At 41.7% G+C, this 19,155-nt stretch overlaps 1 protein-coding gene across 1 annotated transcript; it reads left to right on the top strand.

Annotated features, from left to right (window-relative positions):
* Positions 1 to 1,861: 1,861 nt before the first annotated feature.
* On the top strand, positions 1,862 to 13,566 carry LOC145397846 (oligoribonuclease, mitochondrial). The gene is made up of 5 exons (XM_080270885.1): positions 1,862 to 2,033; positions 6,014 to 6,175; positions 7,726 to 7,819; positions 9,631 to 9,757; positions 13,075 to 13,566. The coding sequence occupies exons 1-5, from the start codon at positions 1,962 to 1,964 to the stop codon at positions 13,193 to 13,195; spliced, it is 576 nt and encodes a 191-aa protein (XP_080127011.1). The 5' UTR covers positions 1,862 to 1,961; the 3' UTR covers positions 13,196 to 13,566.
* Positions 13,567 to 19,155: the final 5,589 nt, after the last annotated feature.

Below are 19,155 nucleotides of genomic sequence, written 5' to 3'. Positions count from 1 at the left end.
TCCGCGCCCCTCCCGTTCTTACGTCACCCCGCACAGGAGGCAGCGTCAGTCACCCAGTCGCCTGATTGGTGAGTACACAAACGGAAGTCAATGTAGAGTCGGCATTAAAGTTCTGTCGCCTCTAAATCTGACTTTTTTTTTTTTTTTTGTGCTACAGGACAGTTTTCAAAATCCGTGGAGAGAGGAGCAGACAGGCGAGAGTACTTGTGATGCCGATTGTACAACTGCGATCAGTATTTTTCACATGTCTTTCCTTACTGTAATGTGATTTTGCGAAGTTAACTATGCTCCTTTTACTTTAACTACTTTAATTTGGTCTAATGTTGCTCTTTCCATCGTGTTTCTTGGAATTAACACAAGAATCTGATGCTAGTCACGAGGAAGTACTGTGGGATCGACGCTGAGCCATAGCATTGTCCCTTTTCTGCCGTTGAACTACATGCAATAAGGTGCAAAAACTAAACAATCTAGGCCAAGTTAAGGCAAAAGAACTATAGCAATATTCAAGCGAGTTGGACTGACTGTAAAATCGTCCTATTAGCTCAAAATCCCAGACCTGTGTAAGGACAATTGGCCGATATGGTACATTCTGATACGTACACTCAACTAAACAAAAGCATAGTAACGCTACGCTATTGCAACGCTTCACCTGACCAAGCACATACACTCCACCTTCCTGCATACCTAACCAAGCCCACAACGGCCCTCACCTCCCCAGTCTTCTTCTTCTTCGTTTTTTTTTTTTTTTTTTTTTTAAAGTTTGGCGTAAGGAGAATGCCTTGAATCCCCTCCCCCCCCAACTGAAGGGGTTATTTATTGGCTTCAGTAAACCCTTCGGTGTGAAGAGGCCTTTCTAAAATAAAATCGTTAAAGTATATCATAAATAAAAACACAAAAAGACGTCACCTTAATGAAGAAGTTGAGTCAAATCGCTTGGAAATGGAAAGAAGAGAATAAAATTGAAATACCCACCGTGGCAGCCGAGCACCACCGGGACATGGCGACACCCCCCCAGAAGGAGACCACGGAGGGGTCTGAGGGCGCGCGCGTTGCCCAAGCAGTATGGGCCTCGCGTATGTGTGACGGGCCAAAAAAGTAGTCAACAGACTGCAACAGTTAAACTGAAAGGAATATCTCAGACTGAAGGGATAGTAGTTGTTCCCTTGGCAGTCTGGCCGAACAGCCCCGAGACTGAAGAGGTTAAAACTGCTGGTCTGTTTACTCAGTTGCTGAATTACTGAATTGAATTCGTGTTTTAGCGTCATTGACACGCTCAGCCTCTATGGCTAAATAAAATCGTCTTGCGTTATCTGGGAAAGAAATTAAGAATACTAGAAGTTTTCGTGACTATGAAAGGGTTAATAATGATACAATAGTAACACAGTCTCCCATATACTCACTATGATTGCTTGAAATATTTTAACACACCTGGCGTCAGCTAGAACAAAAGAGTTTTCGCGACCGTGAGAAATTTGATGGCGGTATTATAAACACCCTCAGGTTCCTATAATTCATAATAAAATCATCTGGCACTAACTTGAAAATAATTTTTGTTTCCAGGATGGCGCTGATAATTGAGAAGGTCTTGGTAGATAGGAACTCGAGGACGTAGGCTGCAGTATTTCTTGATTCAGTCTGGGTACATCTAGACTATTTTACTCAACTTAAGACAGGCTAATAAAACTATGTCTCGACTCTCTCGGGAGGTCTGGAGCTAATAATGAAAATAAACGCCCAGATAAAGCATAATCTTGATCATAAACTCTGGTTTCGCCAACAAATCAAGATCAATTGGAACTCCAATCCGCGTATGTCCCGCGATGAAGATGAGCCATGATTGTTTACAAATGATGGTAGCGGCATGGATACGGACGCTACACGCAACCTTACGACACACTTCTCCCGCTCTCAGGACCGTTACCTCCCTGACACGCGATTTCAGAGTCACTTTCTCCTCTACCATGACGTCTAAGGGTGAAACCCCTGCCAAAGTGCCTAGGCTAAACGAGAGACTGGTGTGGGTCGATTTGGAGGTGAGTTCTGGTATAAAAATGCGAGATCTACGGTATCTATGTATTGGCAGACGCCACTATCCCGTAAGAGGTGGCCATTGACTGAGTTATTTGTTTTACGGGGAGGTACTGTCACTTTACCGTAGACTTACAGCAGTGAGCTAGTAGCAGATGAATAGGGGAAAGGGTATGTATTACGGAGCATGTTGAAATGTTTACGATGAACATGTAGAAGCTCTCGATATATTTTTACAAGTGGACAGTACACGCCGCAGGTAGTGCAATATATTTTTCTGATAGTTTTTGATGTGATTCGAATGTTTTTGACCTTCATTTTTGTGCCTCATTACCCCTCTTTTCTAATCATGAACTTTGATTGGACAAGTAGGTGAAATCAAGCATTTTCCGAAAAAATGAAGTAAAAAACAACTCAGATCGCATCAAAATCCTATCTATCTATTCCCAGACGCCTCAATCCCGTTTGGGGTGGCCACAAACAAATCGCCTCCAAGTCGCCCTGTCCCCCGCCATTTCACTGCCCTGCTCCCAGCTCACACCCCCGTCTCTCATATACCTCTCCAACCCATCCCTCCATCTCATCCTCGGCCTCCCCCTCCCTCTTCCCCCCTTCACCTCACTCACATACACTCTCTTTCGTCAGTCTTTCACCCTCCATCCTCTCCACATGGCCAAACCACCTCAGTGTGTTCCTCATAACGCTTCCTATCACATCCACATCAACACCACAACGCTCCTTTACATCCTCATTTGTCAGCCTGTCTCTCCACGTGACTTCACAGGCTCCTCTTAAGTAACTCATTTCCACTGCTTTCACTCTTGACTTGTGTCCTTCCAACAATGTCCAAGCTTCACTTCCGTACGTTAGAGTTGGTATCACAATACTGTCATGTAGTAACTTTTTCACTTCCATGCTCACTTCCCTGTTTCTTATCACTGCTTTCAAAGAACCAGCAACCTTTCTTCCCTGCTGTACCCTTTCAAGCACTTCACCCTCCAAACCTCCATCCTTACTCATCACACTACCCAAGTACTTAAACGTACTCACATTTTCCAATTCCTCACCATCCAACCTCGCTGTACATTCACTAACTTCACCTCTCTCAAAGACCATCACTTTACTCTTCCCTGCATTCACCTTTAGATTCCATTTCTTACACACTCTCTCAAACTCATCCACCATGCCTTGCAGCTCCTCTTCGTCTTCACTCAACAACACAGTATCATCTGCAAACAACAGTACAGGGACTTTCCAAACACTATCCTCTCTCACCAGGGCCACTCCAACATTCACTACCCTACCTTGTACCTCTTTTATTACCCCATCCCTGTACAGATTGAACAACCATGGAGACATGACACATCCCTGTTTCAAACCAACTTTCAAAGAGAAAAATTCACTTAGTTCACCATCCACACGCACTGCAGCCTTCGCACCATCTTACATAAATACTCTTCACAGCATTCAACAACTTCCCATCTACTCCATATATTCTTAACACTTTCCACAATCCTTGTCTATCCACCCTGTCATATGCTTTCTCCAAATCCATGAAAGCCGCATACAACTTCTTTCCCTTCTCTAGAAAATTTTCCACTAAAGATCTAAGAATGAATATCTGATCTACACAACCTCTTCCTTTCCTAAAGCCTCCCTGTTCTTCTCCAACTAATTTCTCTGTTCTTTCTCTAACTCTGTCTATAAGTATCCTACCATACACTTTTCTTATTATACTAAGAAGACAAATGCCCCTATGATTACCACACACTTCTCACTCTCACCTTTGTTAAATAACAAAAGATTCATGGTGGTTGTAGCTCCTTCAGTGGAAAATAATAAAATGTTTACGTAAACATGCATGCAGGCATGGGGCACAAGGCTGTCTCCTTTGTATTGCATAACTTGCTTAATTAGTCATCTGCTTTTTGTTCTACTCATATCCATCTGTGCATCTCACTCCTATATTTAGTAATAAAAAAAAAAAATTCTTAGTGCCTGTAGCTCTGCCTATGGAAAACCGTTAAATCTATCTATCTATCTATTGCCAGACACAATTATCCCGTAAGGGGTGGCCATTTGACTTTGAGTTATTGGTTTTATGGGGAGGGGCACTAACCCTCCACCAACCCACTTGTTGACGTGTAGGGAGCACTTATGGGTTGGTTATATGGTTATCACCCAGCATTGTAAATGGTTTCTTGGCTTACAGGAAACCATTTGGCTTGTCACTCAATGTAAAGCCATCTGTAAAAGAAAAAAGAGCAGTAAGAAGTGACAGGAAAGATGGGAGATATAGGAAGAGAGGAGGGCAGGCTCAGAAAAAGAATGATAAAGGCTAAGGAAGAAGTAGGTAGCACTACATCAAGTGAGTGGATGATGGTCGCCACCACCTACCACCAAAACAGTTAAATGCATATGTATATTTGTGTGCAGATGGTGCTAGACTGATGCCACCAGGCTGTCTCCCTTGTGTTACGTAACTCATGTAGCAAGTTGCCTGCTTGTGGGTCTATCTACCCTGGCAACTGTGTTGGCATTCACCCTACACGTTGCCAGCAGTTTGGAGTTGTCGCATGATGTGCCCCATTTATCAGCTTTAGTTAGGTATAGCCAAAGAAGTTTGGTGGGGTCAGAGGTGTTTGATAAATCCAGATTCTGATGTACTGCAGTAGGGTTTGATAAAGTGAGGGCTTTACGTACCTCTCTACACAAGATGCTAAAGGAGAGGAGGAAGAGTTACCTGCACTCCCAGAGTCAAACTACAGCAGGTATTGTAAGTCACTCATACAGAACATTTTGATTTTATTTTTTAATGAATTATACAAGTAAATAGTTCAGCAGACTAGCTACTAATTACTGTGCATGCCAAAATGTCCTGCTATCAATGTAGCAAAGGCAAAGCTAAAGGCAGGCTGTGGGGATGTTGATATTAGGATAAAATTCATTTGCCTAGCACAGCTTCATAATGGTGTATTGGTTTGGACATTTGTAAAATAGCCATTTAGCAGCATATGATTCTATGTGCAGAGATAGGTTTGAGTGTATAATGAAGTGTTTGGACTTTATATTAAAGTTTTCATACTTTACCGCATAAAATAAGATACCGGTACTAAAAACTTCTACCTAAATATATATACTAACAAGACGGAACACACACAGTGTCATACCCTTGTGCCCACCCATAGGTCTTAGGGTCTAAGGGATGAACATTAGACTTTGCCATCTAACTTTGACCTTTGCTGATTCCTCTCAAAATTTGAACTGGAACTGGTAAAATGGAATTGACACAAAGTCTGGTACTTAGAGGTGGAGTGGAGATTCTTAGATCCTCTCTCTCTTCATTATCACATCTGTGTTAAAATGAGCTAACCTAACTTTACCATCCATACATCCATCATCCAATCCTACATTGCCCCATGAGGAACGAAGGAGTCCGGGGCTAGGCAATTGGTCCCGACATTTAAGATGAGAGTGACCAGCCTCACTCATCCCTGAGTGAGCAATCAACCCCGACCACCCCTTGGATATAAACCTTCACGGTCTCAATCCAATTGGAGTGCAATAATTACCCACTAAACCACCAGGCACCAAAATTTGGTTATATGGTTACCACCCAGCGTAGGAAATGGTTTCCTGGTGTTCAGGAAACCATTTGGCTTGTCACTCAGTGTAGAGTCACCCACAGGCAAAAGGAAGAGGAAAGAATGAAGGAAAGAAAGACAGAAGAGGGAGTGTAAAGTCACCCATAGGCAGAAGGACAAGGAAAGAATGAAGGAAAGAAAGACAGAAGAGGATGAAAGGAAAGAAGGATGGAGGAGAGGAAAGGTCAGACACTCAACAACAGCACTACATCGAGTGAGTGGATGGTGAGCCCAATATAACAAAATTAAATTTGCATAGGCTTCTTGTAGCCACCCCTTATGGGATTAAGGCATCTGACAGTAAATAGAAATTTACCTAACAATTCTTTTTCATTCTCCAGATGACAGGTCTGGATGTGTCAAAGGAGGAGATCATGGAGGCAGCAGTAATAGTGACGGACAGTGAACTGAATGTTGTGGTTGAGGGACCAAACCTGGTGCTGAAGGTGGAGGATGAAGTGCTTGATCGCATGAATGACTGGTGCAGGGAACATCATGGAAGGGTTGGTTGTAACTAAGGTCTTTCTTGTAGTTAATGATTACAATAGCTTCTCCTTATTGTAAACACCTTATATATCCATATAGATCTTAATCGTACCACCCTGTCTTCTTGATTGGAGTTATCAGTGACTTTCATTAATCTGAATAAACTAGCATAGCATTTACTGGTATCACAACTTTAGAAACAACCACCTCAATTACCCAGACACTTGAAACAATGCTTCCTTGATAAATGCCAAAAGCAGTGATACTGAGGATTTGTGATATGGTGCTTAAAGAACGAGTGATGAAAAAGAGGTCTTATGTACCTAGGAGGAAAATATGGAAGCCGAAAAACCAAGTAGTAAGGGATGCCTTCTATAGTGAGATGAGGAGAGTGGTGGCTGAACAGGGAGCTGTAGACAGTGGCGTTAATGAACAGTACAGAGTTACTGATGTAACATGCGGTTGGACAAGAGGACCACCAAGACATAAAGTAACTTGGTGGTGGGATGAGAGTGTAGAAGCTGAAGTTAAGGAGAAAAGAAGGCTTTTCTGGGAATGGAAGAAGGGTGGTAGCAAGGAGGAATACTTGGCTGCCAAGCGTAGGGCTAGAAGAGAGGTATACAGGGCAAGGGGTCTTTGTATGCAGCTTGTGTTAGGAGTGTAATGCTGTATGGTAGTGAGACCTGGGCAGTTAAGGAGTTGGATATTCGCTGGCTCAGACGTACAGAAATGACAATGATTAGATGGATGTGTAGTGCGTCCCTGTGTGCAAGGTCCGGGGGGGCTGGGTTTACGATGGAAGAGTTGAGAGGTAGGATGGGACTGGAGTGTATTGGTGTTGTGATGAGGAGAGGTAGATTGAGATGGTTTGGACATGTGGAGAGGATGGGGGATGATAATTGGGTGAGGAAGGTGAGAAGTGTTAATATTGGAGGTGGGGTTATGATGGGTAGACCAAGAAAGACATGGGACGAGGTCATTAAGTGTGACCTCAGGGTTAAGGGAATGAACAGGGAGGCTGCAATGGATCGTGCAGTGTGGAAAGCCATTAGATGACCAGGGCCGACACATGCAAGCATGTTGGAGCCTTTAAAAATTAAACGAAATGAAACGAACTAGGAAAATTCAACCAGGAATATTTTTTTGCATGTAGGTAGTTTTTCCCTCTTTTCAGTCTTGATAACCTGCTGTAGAGTTTAACAGTGCACATCCATGTCTAGTGGTATCAGTCTGCCATGCCTGTCAGCCTGCTTATCATACAATATTTTCTAGTGCAGGAAATGAAACTTCAGGGTTTCCTTCTGGCATAAGCATTCAAACAACTGCCTAAGGTTGTTTTTAGGTGCACAAACTTTTATGAATAATTATATAACAGCCATAGCATTATCTGTATGATGGTATTGTATTTGCAGTTCCATGTTGTCTTAAGGTTAATCATCAGTTTAGGAATATTAAAGTGCTGAGGGTATTGATGACTACAGCAGTTGTTTCATAAGGCTTACACCACAGCTTGCATACTTCAGTATATATTATAGCACGTGACACTGAATTATTATCTTTGCCACAGTCAGGGTTGACAGAGGCCTGCAGGAAGAGCACCATATCTCTCAGTGCTGCTGAAGACCAGCTGCTTCAATTTGTTGCCCAGCACACTGAGAAAGGTGAGAGGTGACAGCAGAAACAGGTGAAATAAAGATTTCAATAAAACATTCATCATTCTCATTTACGTTAATTATACATAACCCAGTTATTTCCACTACTTACATTTATGCATCACCCCGTTACTCGCCTGAGTTAGACGAAACAACTTGAAGCTTGATCAGCATATTCCTGCACTGATTGGCTGTATTCTGCTATTTGGACAACACTTTTGCTTAAATTTGCCCTACTATATTAGAACACCATTTAGTTTAATCTGGTACAGAGCTTCACTCATATAAAGATACTATTTAGGTATGGCCAGTTGTGGCCAAAGGTGGCTAGTGCAGAGCGAGGAGACAGACATGTTGACTCTGACACTTTGTGTGTGTGTGTGTGTGTGTGTGTGATAGTGGTGAGTGAGTGACAGTGGTGAGTGAGTGAGTGAGATTAGGGGGGGGAGAGTTGTAGGGCTGTTTGGCTTTCTTGTCTCCTTCCCTGTGCCCCCACCCTCCCCCACCCCTGCTTGTCTCCCCATCCCCCCACCCTCCCCCACCCCTGCTAGTCTCCCCATCCCCCTACCCTCCTCCACCCCCACTTGGCATACTGACAACGACCTGCCTGGCTGTTTAGTGCCCAGAAGTGGTGTTAAACACAGAATGTCGCACCATCCAACCCTCTTGCATGTGATGTTTGATGTGCCATTTTTTAGTAATAGTATTGTTTATAAGGATAATAACATTACCTATGGTGTTTCTGTGTCAGTCTCTGTTGATTAAGTGAGGTGTACTAGAGTTTGGGCTTGGGTCTGGAATGCATCTCTGGCTTTTCTCGAGTATCTTATTGGGAAAATTGCTTTGATATCCAACATACTTTGCTGACCAAACACTCCCACTGGTACACAACACTGCCAGATATTGGGGTATGGGTGCTTCCATTATATTCCACACTTCATTTATGTAAACTGCTTTCTTACATCCATTCTTGTCGTCTTGAATGTTTATCTACACAGACTTGATGGTAAGCATGGTGGCCTAGGGAGATAACTGAGTGCTGAAGTTGACAAGTTTTTGTAGGTATTGGCATCTTTTCTGAAAAAAGCACGTGTCAAATGTTGAAAGTGAACACTTCCTCCTTCCAAGTGTCTCACTTCGTCGTAAATTTCATTGTGTGTTCACCTACAGTACAGTATATGGATAGACTGCAAACTTTTTCTGTTATTAGAGAATATGGGGATAGACTGCAAAATTTTTCTGTTGTTAGAGATGTGGCTCCCTTGTGTAATTGTTTCATTAACCCATACATTACTGATGATTGCCTCCAATGATTATTCTCAGTAGTTATTGGGTGTTAGCTAGAACAAAATATGTTAGTACTGTACACCAATTTCTCAAGTAATGCATTAGTATCTAACTTTTTTTTTCTCCTACAGTGCAGTAGGTAAAAATGTAACATTTATACCATGGAGGTGGCCAAGAACAGCTGTAACACAGCTGAGCAGATCTTGATGTCATAAGTCCCTATGTGCATGTGTGAATGCATGTGTACAGGTGTACTGTGCTGTTGTAGCATTTTTATGTTGGCAAGGGGTTTAGGATATTTATTGCAGATATGCATGCATGCAAACAAAAGAGTGACTGGTGAAGTGGCCAGAAGCAATTAGACCTTTATAATGGTTTTCAAATACCGTAGTACTTGGTTAACACAGTTTTGGTGTCTGCAGGAACTCCGCAGAAGGAAATAGCTTCATTACTGAAGGTATTGTTTCATTCATAATAATTACAGCAATAAAGTACTTTGTTACTGTAAACACTAACTGAGCCTTACTTTTCAGGCAAGGCACCACTTGCTGGCAACTCTGTCCATGCGGACAAGAAGTTCCTAGACAAGTACATGCCAAAGTTAATGAAATATCTCCATTATCGCATTGTTGACGTTTCCACTGTGAAAGAGCTTTGCAGGTCAGTCTCGTTACATTAGAGTTTAGTTCTCATTCATGCTGGAACTGTTATTCTCTTGTAAATGTAGCTACAGTTACAATACAGTACTGTACAGTATTTTGTATTTTACTTTTTAGCTTTAGGTCATTGTTTTCATATCCTCTCTCCTTTCTTCCAGATCCATCCTTCCTTGTCCATCCCCATACAGTTGTTCCCCTTTTCTTCCACTTTCTGCACCATTCTCTACGAACTTAGTGTACAGTAGTTCAGGGTACCCAGAAGAATGTCTTTAGGCTATAATCATTTTCTTTTCCATTAGATCATGTTGGGATTCCCTTTTCATCAGCATCCTTCCACACATCACACTGGTCTAATGTTTAAAACATCCTAGTTGGAGGCATAGCCATATCATGCACATAGGTTTCATTCCCAAGATGCAGCTGGAGGGTTTTCAGTTATGAAATGCCTTCAGGTAGAGTAAGCAAGCTGCCTACCCATAACCCATACACTTCTAATTTGGGGGAGATGTCCTGTCAGAGTTTTTTTGTTTTTTTTCCAGGTCCTAGCATTTGCAAATATTTTGCTGTGATATGAAAGTATATCTAGCCTATCTGTCCATTGTATGAAAGTCATACGCCCACATTCAAATCTTGGCTTTTAACCCAATCCCTGGTTTAAAACGTAGATTACTACGTAATCCAAAATCATAGATATTGAGGATGAAGTTATGAGCTACTGAGGCACTTAATCCGAGGTTTAGTCCATCTGCAGCTTAAACTGCCTCGAGGGGGTGAATTGACAGGAGATCAGAGCTGGCAGGTGTCCACGTAAATACGAGATTATACTTTCCACAGCTTTCTACAGATTGAAGAGTTTGTGGAGAGGAGACTACTGTATTGGATGTCATGCATGATGATTTCATAAAAATTAAATGTCAGTTTCCTTGTTCACCCTGCATTGCAGAAGCTGTGCAGGCAGTAGCCTGTTAATAATGTACAGTGATCCCTTGTTTATCATGCATAATTGGTGCTGCTCCTTGTGTGTGATAACAAAATTGTGCAATAATGAAAACACAGAACCTGTAGAATTTATCCCAACTAGTACCGGCTACCCCACTCATAAACCTGAATTATATATTTTATATACAGTTTTAGACCCACTAAATACATACAGAGTGTTATGGTAGGATCAGAAACACACAGCAGTGATTGTAGAAAATGATGAAAAGGGCATAATAACGCAGAAGCATGTAGCATATAGATACTTAAGGTGGGTTTGAGGTAAAGGGTTCTGAGGCTAGGGAATAGAGAGTTAGTGGTCTCCACCACGTGGGAATCGACTCCTCAAGTAGGGCTTCATCTTTGAATTCCTCAAAGCCATCGGAAGCCACAGACATGCACCATCATTGTAGGCACCGACCAGCTTAGGTGTGGACAGTGCACCAATTTTTGAACCTGAGGTATAAGGCAGCAGCTAAACAGAAGACAGAAGCTGTTCTTCATAAGGTGTCAGTCGAGTTTGGATTGACTTTAAGTTTTACAGTGAGATGTCTTGCCGTACTTCAACTGCATGTTACCGAACTCAGATTTCAGCCCTAGGACACATGGTATGGCGTACAGTAGCTAGATGTGACAATGTTCTGACTTTGTGTGAATTTGTTGCTTCAGCAAAAGGTGGCAAGACTGCTACCAGTGCAGTAAGCGCAGACTGATTGTGATGAGTACGTTTAGATACAGTAGCCTCTGGTTTGTCCAATTTATCTTCACGAATTTCCAGTAAGGACTTAATCATATTAACTTCAGAAGACCATCTTGTTAGTGTTGCTGTGCGAAATGATCTGGCCTCTCCCTCTAGCAAATCAGTCACATGAATAGCTTTTTTTATTTTTTTTATTTTTTTGACGGTTGCTACCAGAGCCAGCACATTTGATATAACCTTATTTAGGGATCCAGCTTCCATCATTCCACCTTTTACTAGCTGCATTGTGTGTGATAAACATCATGTGAAAGGTTTTATACGTCAAGAGATTCACTATCTGATTCAGAGATATTCCCAGAACTACTGTCAGACTCATCTACCTGTAGAATGCGATATTCTTGTTTTGGGGGGTCTGGGTCCAGTCAAGGAGAAAACTTTAATCTAAATGTTTGATGCATTGTCTGTAATTACATAAGACACTGTTGGTGATCTTTAAAAAATTAAATACATCCCCAAAGTGAGCTAGGATATTCTCTGAAGTGCGACAACTTGCAAATGTCTGACAGGATAACATTATTGAGTGTAGCTTCCAGTCATATATAAAGTGGGTAGTTACTCCTAGAAAGCTATATATTTGTCTGTTACTCCGGCTATCTACAGTAATATTAATGTTTGCGACAAGTTTCATTTTAGAGATAGCACTTTGTTGGGGTTCTTCACACTTGTTTTAAGGAAAGTTGTTGACAGTTTTGCTGATGTCTGTGAGCATTTTTCAGGATGTCGCCCATAAAGCCTTTTTAACATGGTATCCTATGCTTTGTAAAGTACGAACTTATAAAGTGTGACGGGCTGTGTCGCCTATATTCACGCACTTTACACGAGATGACTGTATATATATATTTTTTCTCCAGTGATCTCAGTCAAGACAACAGTGGTCAAGGAGGTTTGACTTTATGTCTGTTGGTTGTGTAATGCCAGAAACTTGTTAGCTTTAGGAATGAAATGTCCCAAATGAAAACAGAGTATTAAGGAATTCATCAGACAGTACTATCTTACTCATGTAAGTCACAAACATTGCAGAATGTCAAAATTACCCTAAAATATGCTAAATACTGTATAGCAAAAATATTGCTACTTTGCTTAAGCATTTCGCCGAGTGGAGAGCTGAATGGCTCAACCAATAGCTTACAGCCTTGGGTACACTCCATTCTGCCCATGGTTTTTGACAAAACATTATAAATAAATCTATCTATCTGTCTATAGCCCGACGCCCTAATCCCGCAAAGGGTGGCCGCAGACAAAACGCCTCCAAGTCACTCTGTCACCCATCATTTGACCCCCTGGGGGTAGGGGGGTTTCAAGAATACTCCCCTAGTATCCCTGCTTGTTGTACGAGGCGACTAAAAGGGTTGGTGGTGGGTTAGTGCCCCACCCCGTAAAAAGAACTAACTAAAAAAGCAAATATTTATAAATAAATGCTAGCGGCAAAAAAAAAAAAAAAAAAAAAAATAAAATAAAGTGCTGAATCACAGTAGCGTAGCCTCAGGTCCCTACATGTTGAATGGTCTAACATGGGATCGGTTTTAATTTCTTCATTGCTTTTCTGTATGCCTTTCACTCACGGTTTTCTTTGTCCATAGACGCTGGTACCCAGAAGAGTTTACCTCTGCTCCAACCAAGAAGGTTAGCCATCGTGCACTAGATGACATCAGGGAGAGTATCCAAGAGCTGAAGTATTATAGGAGTGCCATATTCAAGTGAACTACCATGAACCACCATTCTCAATAAGAGTGACTAAGCTCTGTTGATATCAGCGGTGTTAACATTTTAGGCAAATTAATTCTACAGTAATTCCTCACATATCATTATACAGGATGTCATGAAAGTGAAGCTTAACCCCTTTTTTTTTTTTTTTTTTGTCCCACACACGGGGGTTTTGAGAGATATAAAGAGAATTGTTTTGATAAAATATTCCACACCAAAAAATAGACCATAATTTCCTGAGTAAAATGATGTCTAGCATAGTGCAAGAAAAAAAAAAAAAATAATAATAATAATTGCCTGTATTGTGAGCTGTCAAAACCTGCAAGGTTTGAGCTCCTCCACTGCCAGATGTATACCGTTTAGTATAATGGTAAGAAAGCTTTTTTTTTTTCATCTGACAATATGATCTGAGTCATCAGACATTGCTTCCATCAGATCTAAGTAGGCTGCCACGGCAGCGAGACATCTCGTACCGCATGCCTCATCGTGCTTCTGGTACGTGACAAAAGTAATAGACTAAAAAAGCCCTCCTGTGATGGCAACACTTCAGTCTTGCTACCTCCTGATGCTGAACCACTGTTGGTCCACCAATACTGGTGTGCAAATATAAAAAGTCCAGAGCACGTATATATATGCCTCCCAATGGCTACAGACATTTGTTCAGTGGCACGTCACCATGCCACCCGATGTGAAAGTGTTAAAGGAAACTAAGGCTTAGCAATTTATTTTGTTCTCTTGGTGTGTGGAAACTGTTTTTGTTTTGTTGCTGTTCCATCTTTATTAACTGTCTAAAAAAAAAAAAAAATTGCTAACAAAACGTATGCTAGGTGAGGAATAACTTTAGGGCAGAGTTTATTTCATGAGTCAGTAAATTTATACAGTACAAAAATCTTTGAATAATAAAAATATTGCATGAAGTTGCATTTTCACTACTACAGTACTGTATTTAGAACTATTACCGTTTACAACAATAGTTTCTTGTCATGTTCATTAATATAATAGATAACTACAGGTGCATGAATTCAGTCATCTAGCACTGACTGGAAGGTTTTTTATCATGATGCTTTGGGGTAGGTGGGGTACCCCCCACTTGATGTAGTGATATATACAGGTGACCACTTTGAGTGACATGCCAAATGGTTTCATTAACATCAAGAAACTGCTTATACAGTGCAACCTCGAAATTCGAAGTGCTTGTGTCCTCATGCTGTTCAGACCTGTGAAAATCTTGAACAGTAGACTGTTACCTGGCTATGCTTGTCTTATTCTCAAATTTTAGATATACCTTTGAATAAGCTGTGTTGCAACATTTTTGCTGTGTATTATTGGCTAACCAGCTTACTGCAGGAATCCCATTTTCTAACGTGTTTAACACATACAGTCATATGATCTGACAGACCTCCACATCATCCTCTCACAGCCCTCGTATCAGCAGCCATTCCCAGCATCGATCACCTTACGAGCACGTAATCAGTCAGACTACTTTCAACACGATCCTCATTCCCTCTGTACCATGTATATTTATGTGCATCTCTGTGTTTTAAATAAGAGTAACAAATGCACAATCTCCTTTCCTGACACATATCCTTCAGTCGCTTCCCATTATCATTTTCTCCTGGTACGGTACTCCATTACAACCCATTATGTCATCCTCAGGACCATTGCCTACACTTCCATTCATATCGCTCATTACAATAACTTTATAGCTCCTGGGCATTTCTCCCACTGCTTCCTCCAGCTCATCCCAGAACATGTTTTTCTCTGTCTCTCTCCTGTCATCACATGGTGCATACGCTACAATCACTGCCACTTTCACCTTCTCGAACTTGACATACTTACAACTCAAGCTGACACATTTGTAATCTCTCATTCCACTCTGCCACACCTCATTCATCAACAAATCGGCTCTTTCTTTGCATCTTCCTCACCCATTTATACCCAACCTTACACATTTTACACCCTCCTGCCTCCACTTCACACCCTTTCATCTTTATTTCACACGATGCCATCACTGCATATCTCACACTCCTGAACACATTCACCACTTCTACCCTCTTGCTTTCCTCATTCACAAATCTCACATTCCACATGGCCATGCGAATCTGCCCATTTGGATGGGGCCCCTGGGCAGGTATTGGGCCCTCTGAGGCTCAGATGTCTGCCATGATTAAGTGATTTTAGATAGGGGAATCTGGGGGACATTTAACTCGGCCAAAAACTCCTGTTATATGGTTACCACCCAGCATAGTAAATGGTTTCCTGGGTACCGGAAACAACAAAGAAGAAAGGTATGGCATGATGGGATGAAGAGGTCAAGGGAGCAATGGAGGAAAAGTGGAAGAAGTGGCAAGAGTGGTTACAGAACAGGAGTTCAGTTGAAATAAGAAATGAATATATTGAGAGCAAGAAGCACGTAAAGAGACTAGTGAAGTGGAAAAAGGAGGAGGTAAATGATGATCTGTGAAGAAAAATGAATGCAGATTACTGTTCTGAAAATAGGAACTTATGGAAAGAGGTGTGGAAATGTGGAAGTGACCACTGACAATGTAGTGCTGCTTTCAGGAGCCTGCCTTTTTCTCTCTTCCTCCCTTCTTTCCTTCCTTCCTCTTCTGACTTTCTTTCCTTCATTCTTTCCTCTTCCTTCTGTCTATGGGTGACTTTACACTGAGTGACAAGTCAAATGGTTTCCTGTACACCAGGAAACCATTTACTAAGCTGGGTGGTAACCACATAACTGAATTATGACACCTGGTGGTGTAGTGGGTAATTAAGGTGCTTCAGTCGGTTTGAGCCAGTACAGGTTTATATCTAAGGGGTGGTTGGGGTTTAGTGCTCATGTAATGCCTCTCAGGGATGAGTGAGGCTGGTCACTCTCATCTTAAATGTCAAGACCAACTTGCCTAGCCCCAGGCTGCTATGCTCCTTATGGGGCAACACAGGATTAGATGATGATTGAATGAATGACAGCAGAAAGAAATGTGAAAGTGTGAAGGATGTAAGTGGTAGATGGGGATGAAGTAAGGACCAGGTGGAAAAAATATTTTGAAAGCTCCATTGAGTGTGTTATTTTGCCTGGGCCTGTTGTACAAGCCGGGCACATGATTGCACCCAGCCCAAATCTAAGCCGATAACTGAGGAGGGCTAGGTGATGTCCTGTTCTAAGCCTAGCTGGATGAACAGTCATCTAAATAATAGTGTCAGGCTGTGTATGTACATGTCTGTCTGTGCATTTGTTCATTTCTTTTGTGAGAACATGGATAGATATCAACTTAATTGTTTTTGCATTAGGTCAGGGTACGTCCATGGAGTGTCAGAAAATTACCAATCAAAAATTTTGGCAATCGTGCACAACATGACGGCACAAAATTATTGGAAATCACAGCATGCCAAAATATGCAAAAGTATTTTCTTCGGCTTTTTGGCCAGAAATGGTCATTGTGGACACAATAACAGTATGGAAAAAAAGATAATGGTCTCTGCAAACATTTTGTGATGGAAAGGCTATTAGTTATTCCCAGAAATTGTTTTGGGCAAGCACTGATAGCTATATAAGGACACATCCGATGGATGGATATCAGGAGGGAAGACATGTAATACACTGTTCTGATCGAGGTGTTGTATTGCCCTGCATTTGAACTAATTATGTAGCCTAGACGTTTTTTCCAATGGATAGATGTCAGGAGGGGTGACTTGTAATTTAGTGTTCTGATCGAGCTGTTGTATTGCCCTGTACTTGAAGTAAGTATGTAGGTATTTTTTTATTGCTAGTGTTGGAATGTCTGGAAGTTGCATTTTGTTGTAGAGGACTTGATAATGTTTGTTTTATGCACTTCAGTGTGTTGTGTGTGTCTGCCATGTAATTGTAGGAGTGTTGTGTATTGGCACAAGCCTCTCATATTGGTGTATATTCTGACAAGTAAGACTAGTTTCAGAGTGAAAGTGAGCTGTAGGAGTGGTTTTGATGGATCCAGTGGCGATGCACAGGGCTTTGTCCTGTATGGTTTGCAAGGTGTTGTAATGATTATTAGGCAGAATGAGAGCCCATGTTGGGGAGGCACAGGACATTATTGATCTAATGTATTGTTTGTAGAGTAAGGAGAGTGTTCCTGTTGCCCGAAGCCTGGCTTTGTATTTGCCCTGGGTGTAATGAGTATGGGGTCCACATCCTCTTGTACATGGTCTTTGAAGGTAAGACTGGTGTCATGTCACTCCAAGGATCTTAGTGAAGGGTATGTGTGGTACACATACATTGTTAAGTGTGATGTGAGGGAAGTGCTTGTATTCATGTTCAGTGCTGGTGATGAGTGTTGGGGTAGGTTTAGCTGGGGTGACTGTCAGGCTGTTGTCCTTGACCCAAGTTTACAGTGTTTTGAGGTAGTCCTTGTGCAGTGTGCAGCCTGTCTGCCATGTGGTGTGCAGTTGTTATGCTGAATGGTGATGTCTTCTGCATATGAGACAATGTTGTGGGTTGCTGGGATGTTGGAATATCATGCATGTACATGAAGTGTTGGTGAGAGAACAGAGCTCTGTTAGGGAAATTTTGTGTTCATGAAGACTTGCCATAGAATGTAACATGTGCTTGTCTACCAGAGAAATAGTTGCTCTCCATGTTTGTGTTGTATATCTTGTTGATTAACCCGTGGATTGTGAGCCACAGCTCAGGCTGGGTAGCGTCGTGTTGCGAGCCACGGCACAGGCTGTGCTGGTCGTGCATCATCGTTAACAATTCGACCCCCATGCAAACTTACGCATTGTGCTACGCAAAGACAGAGAGAAAGATTTTTTCTTTTCACCAGATGGTGCCCTGGATGTTTATCTTCAAGTTTATAATAAACATTTTTTTTTTTTTTCACTACTCCCCCACGTAAATTTTTCATGGCCCTATGCAAAGATGTATAGAGAGAGAGAGAGAGAGAGAGTATTTTTTATCACCAGATGATGCCCTGGATGTTTATCTTCAAGTTTATAAAAAAAAAAAAAAAAAAAATTGTGCACCATGGAGTGAGATAAAAAAAAGGTAATTGCACAATCCACAGGTTAATTTGCAGTGAGGAATGGCATCTAAGTTTTGCTAATACAGTACCTGTTGTTGTGAGATGTGTGGGTGATGTGCAGTTTATGATGTCTGATGCTTGTGTGCTAAGACTAGCCAGGTGTTTGTCAACAATAGTGATCAAAATCTGTGTTGTGAAGGAGCAAGGGGGGCCTGAGGTGTGACTTTGTTGAAAATGAGGCATTCAGTTATTTTGGATGGCATGCTGAGTAGTGTTGTGGGTCTGTACAAAGAACGGTGTGTTGGGTCACTGTTTGGTTAAATATAGTGATAAATTGTTCCATGTTTACAAATATAAAGAATGCTACATGTGTGTGTATAAGTAGTTGCTGATGTTCATGAGGGCCTGGCCGTCCTGCAGTCCTAAATGCTTCAGGTACAGGTTGCTGATACCATCTGGCCCAGTGCTTGTAGAGTTCTTTGTTGTCTTGATAATGTTATATGTCTGTTATGAAGTGAGTGGTGGGGGGGTTGCATTGTGATCATGTGGAAAGGAGTGTTTGTGTTGAGAGGGTTGTGTTTTCAGACTTGGTGCATGTTGGTGTTAAGTGACTTATGTCTGCACAGTGGTTCACAAATATGTTTGCTTGTTCTTTGTAGGCAGGGATGTGCTGGATATTTAAGGTTCAGTCATCATTCTTGTAATCTGTGTAGGTTAGATGTGATCACACTGGTTTGGACTGAGTTTCAGTGGTGATAATGATGGGGAGAAAGATAGTGATTTTGGACTCCATTCGCCAGGTGGTGATTTCAAGTGTTGGCAAACAGAATGTGATGCTTGGGGAGGAGGGGGTATGGTCTGCATGGTGTGGGATAAGGTGTATTGTGGTGTCATTGAGAAAGTATATGTTGTTGTTGCGCAATCCTGCCTGTCTCGCTGACCAGACCCATCAACTACAGACAA

This window comes from Coenobita brevimanus, chromosome 5 (genome assembly GCF_032717465.1).
Source record: "Coenobita brevimanus isolate Jiangsu-jjx chromosome 5, ASM3271746v2, whole genome shotgun sequence".
In the NCBI taxonomy this organism is placed as follows: domain Eukaryota; kingdom Metazoa; phylum Arthropoda; class Malacostraca; order Decapoda; family Coenobitidae; genus Coenobita; species Coenobita brevimanus.
The sequence above is the reverse complement of the archived record's forward strand: the minus strand, read 5'-3'. Positions and strand labels throughout refer to the sequence as shown.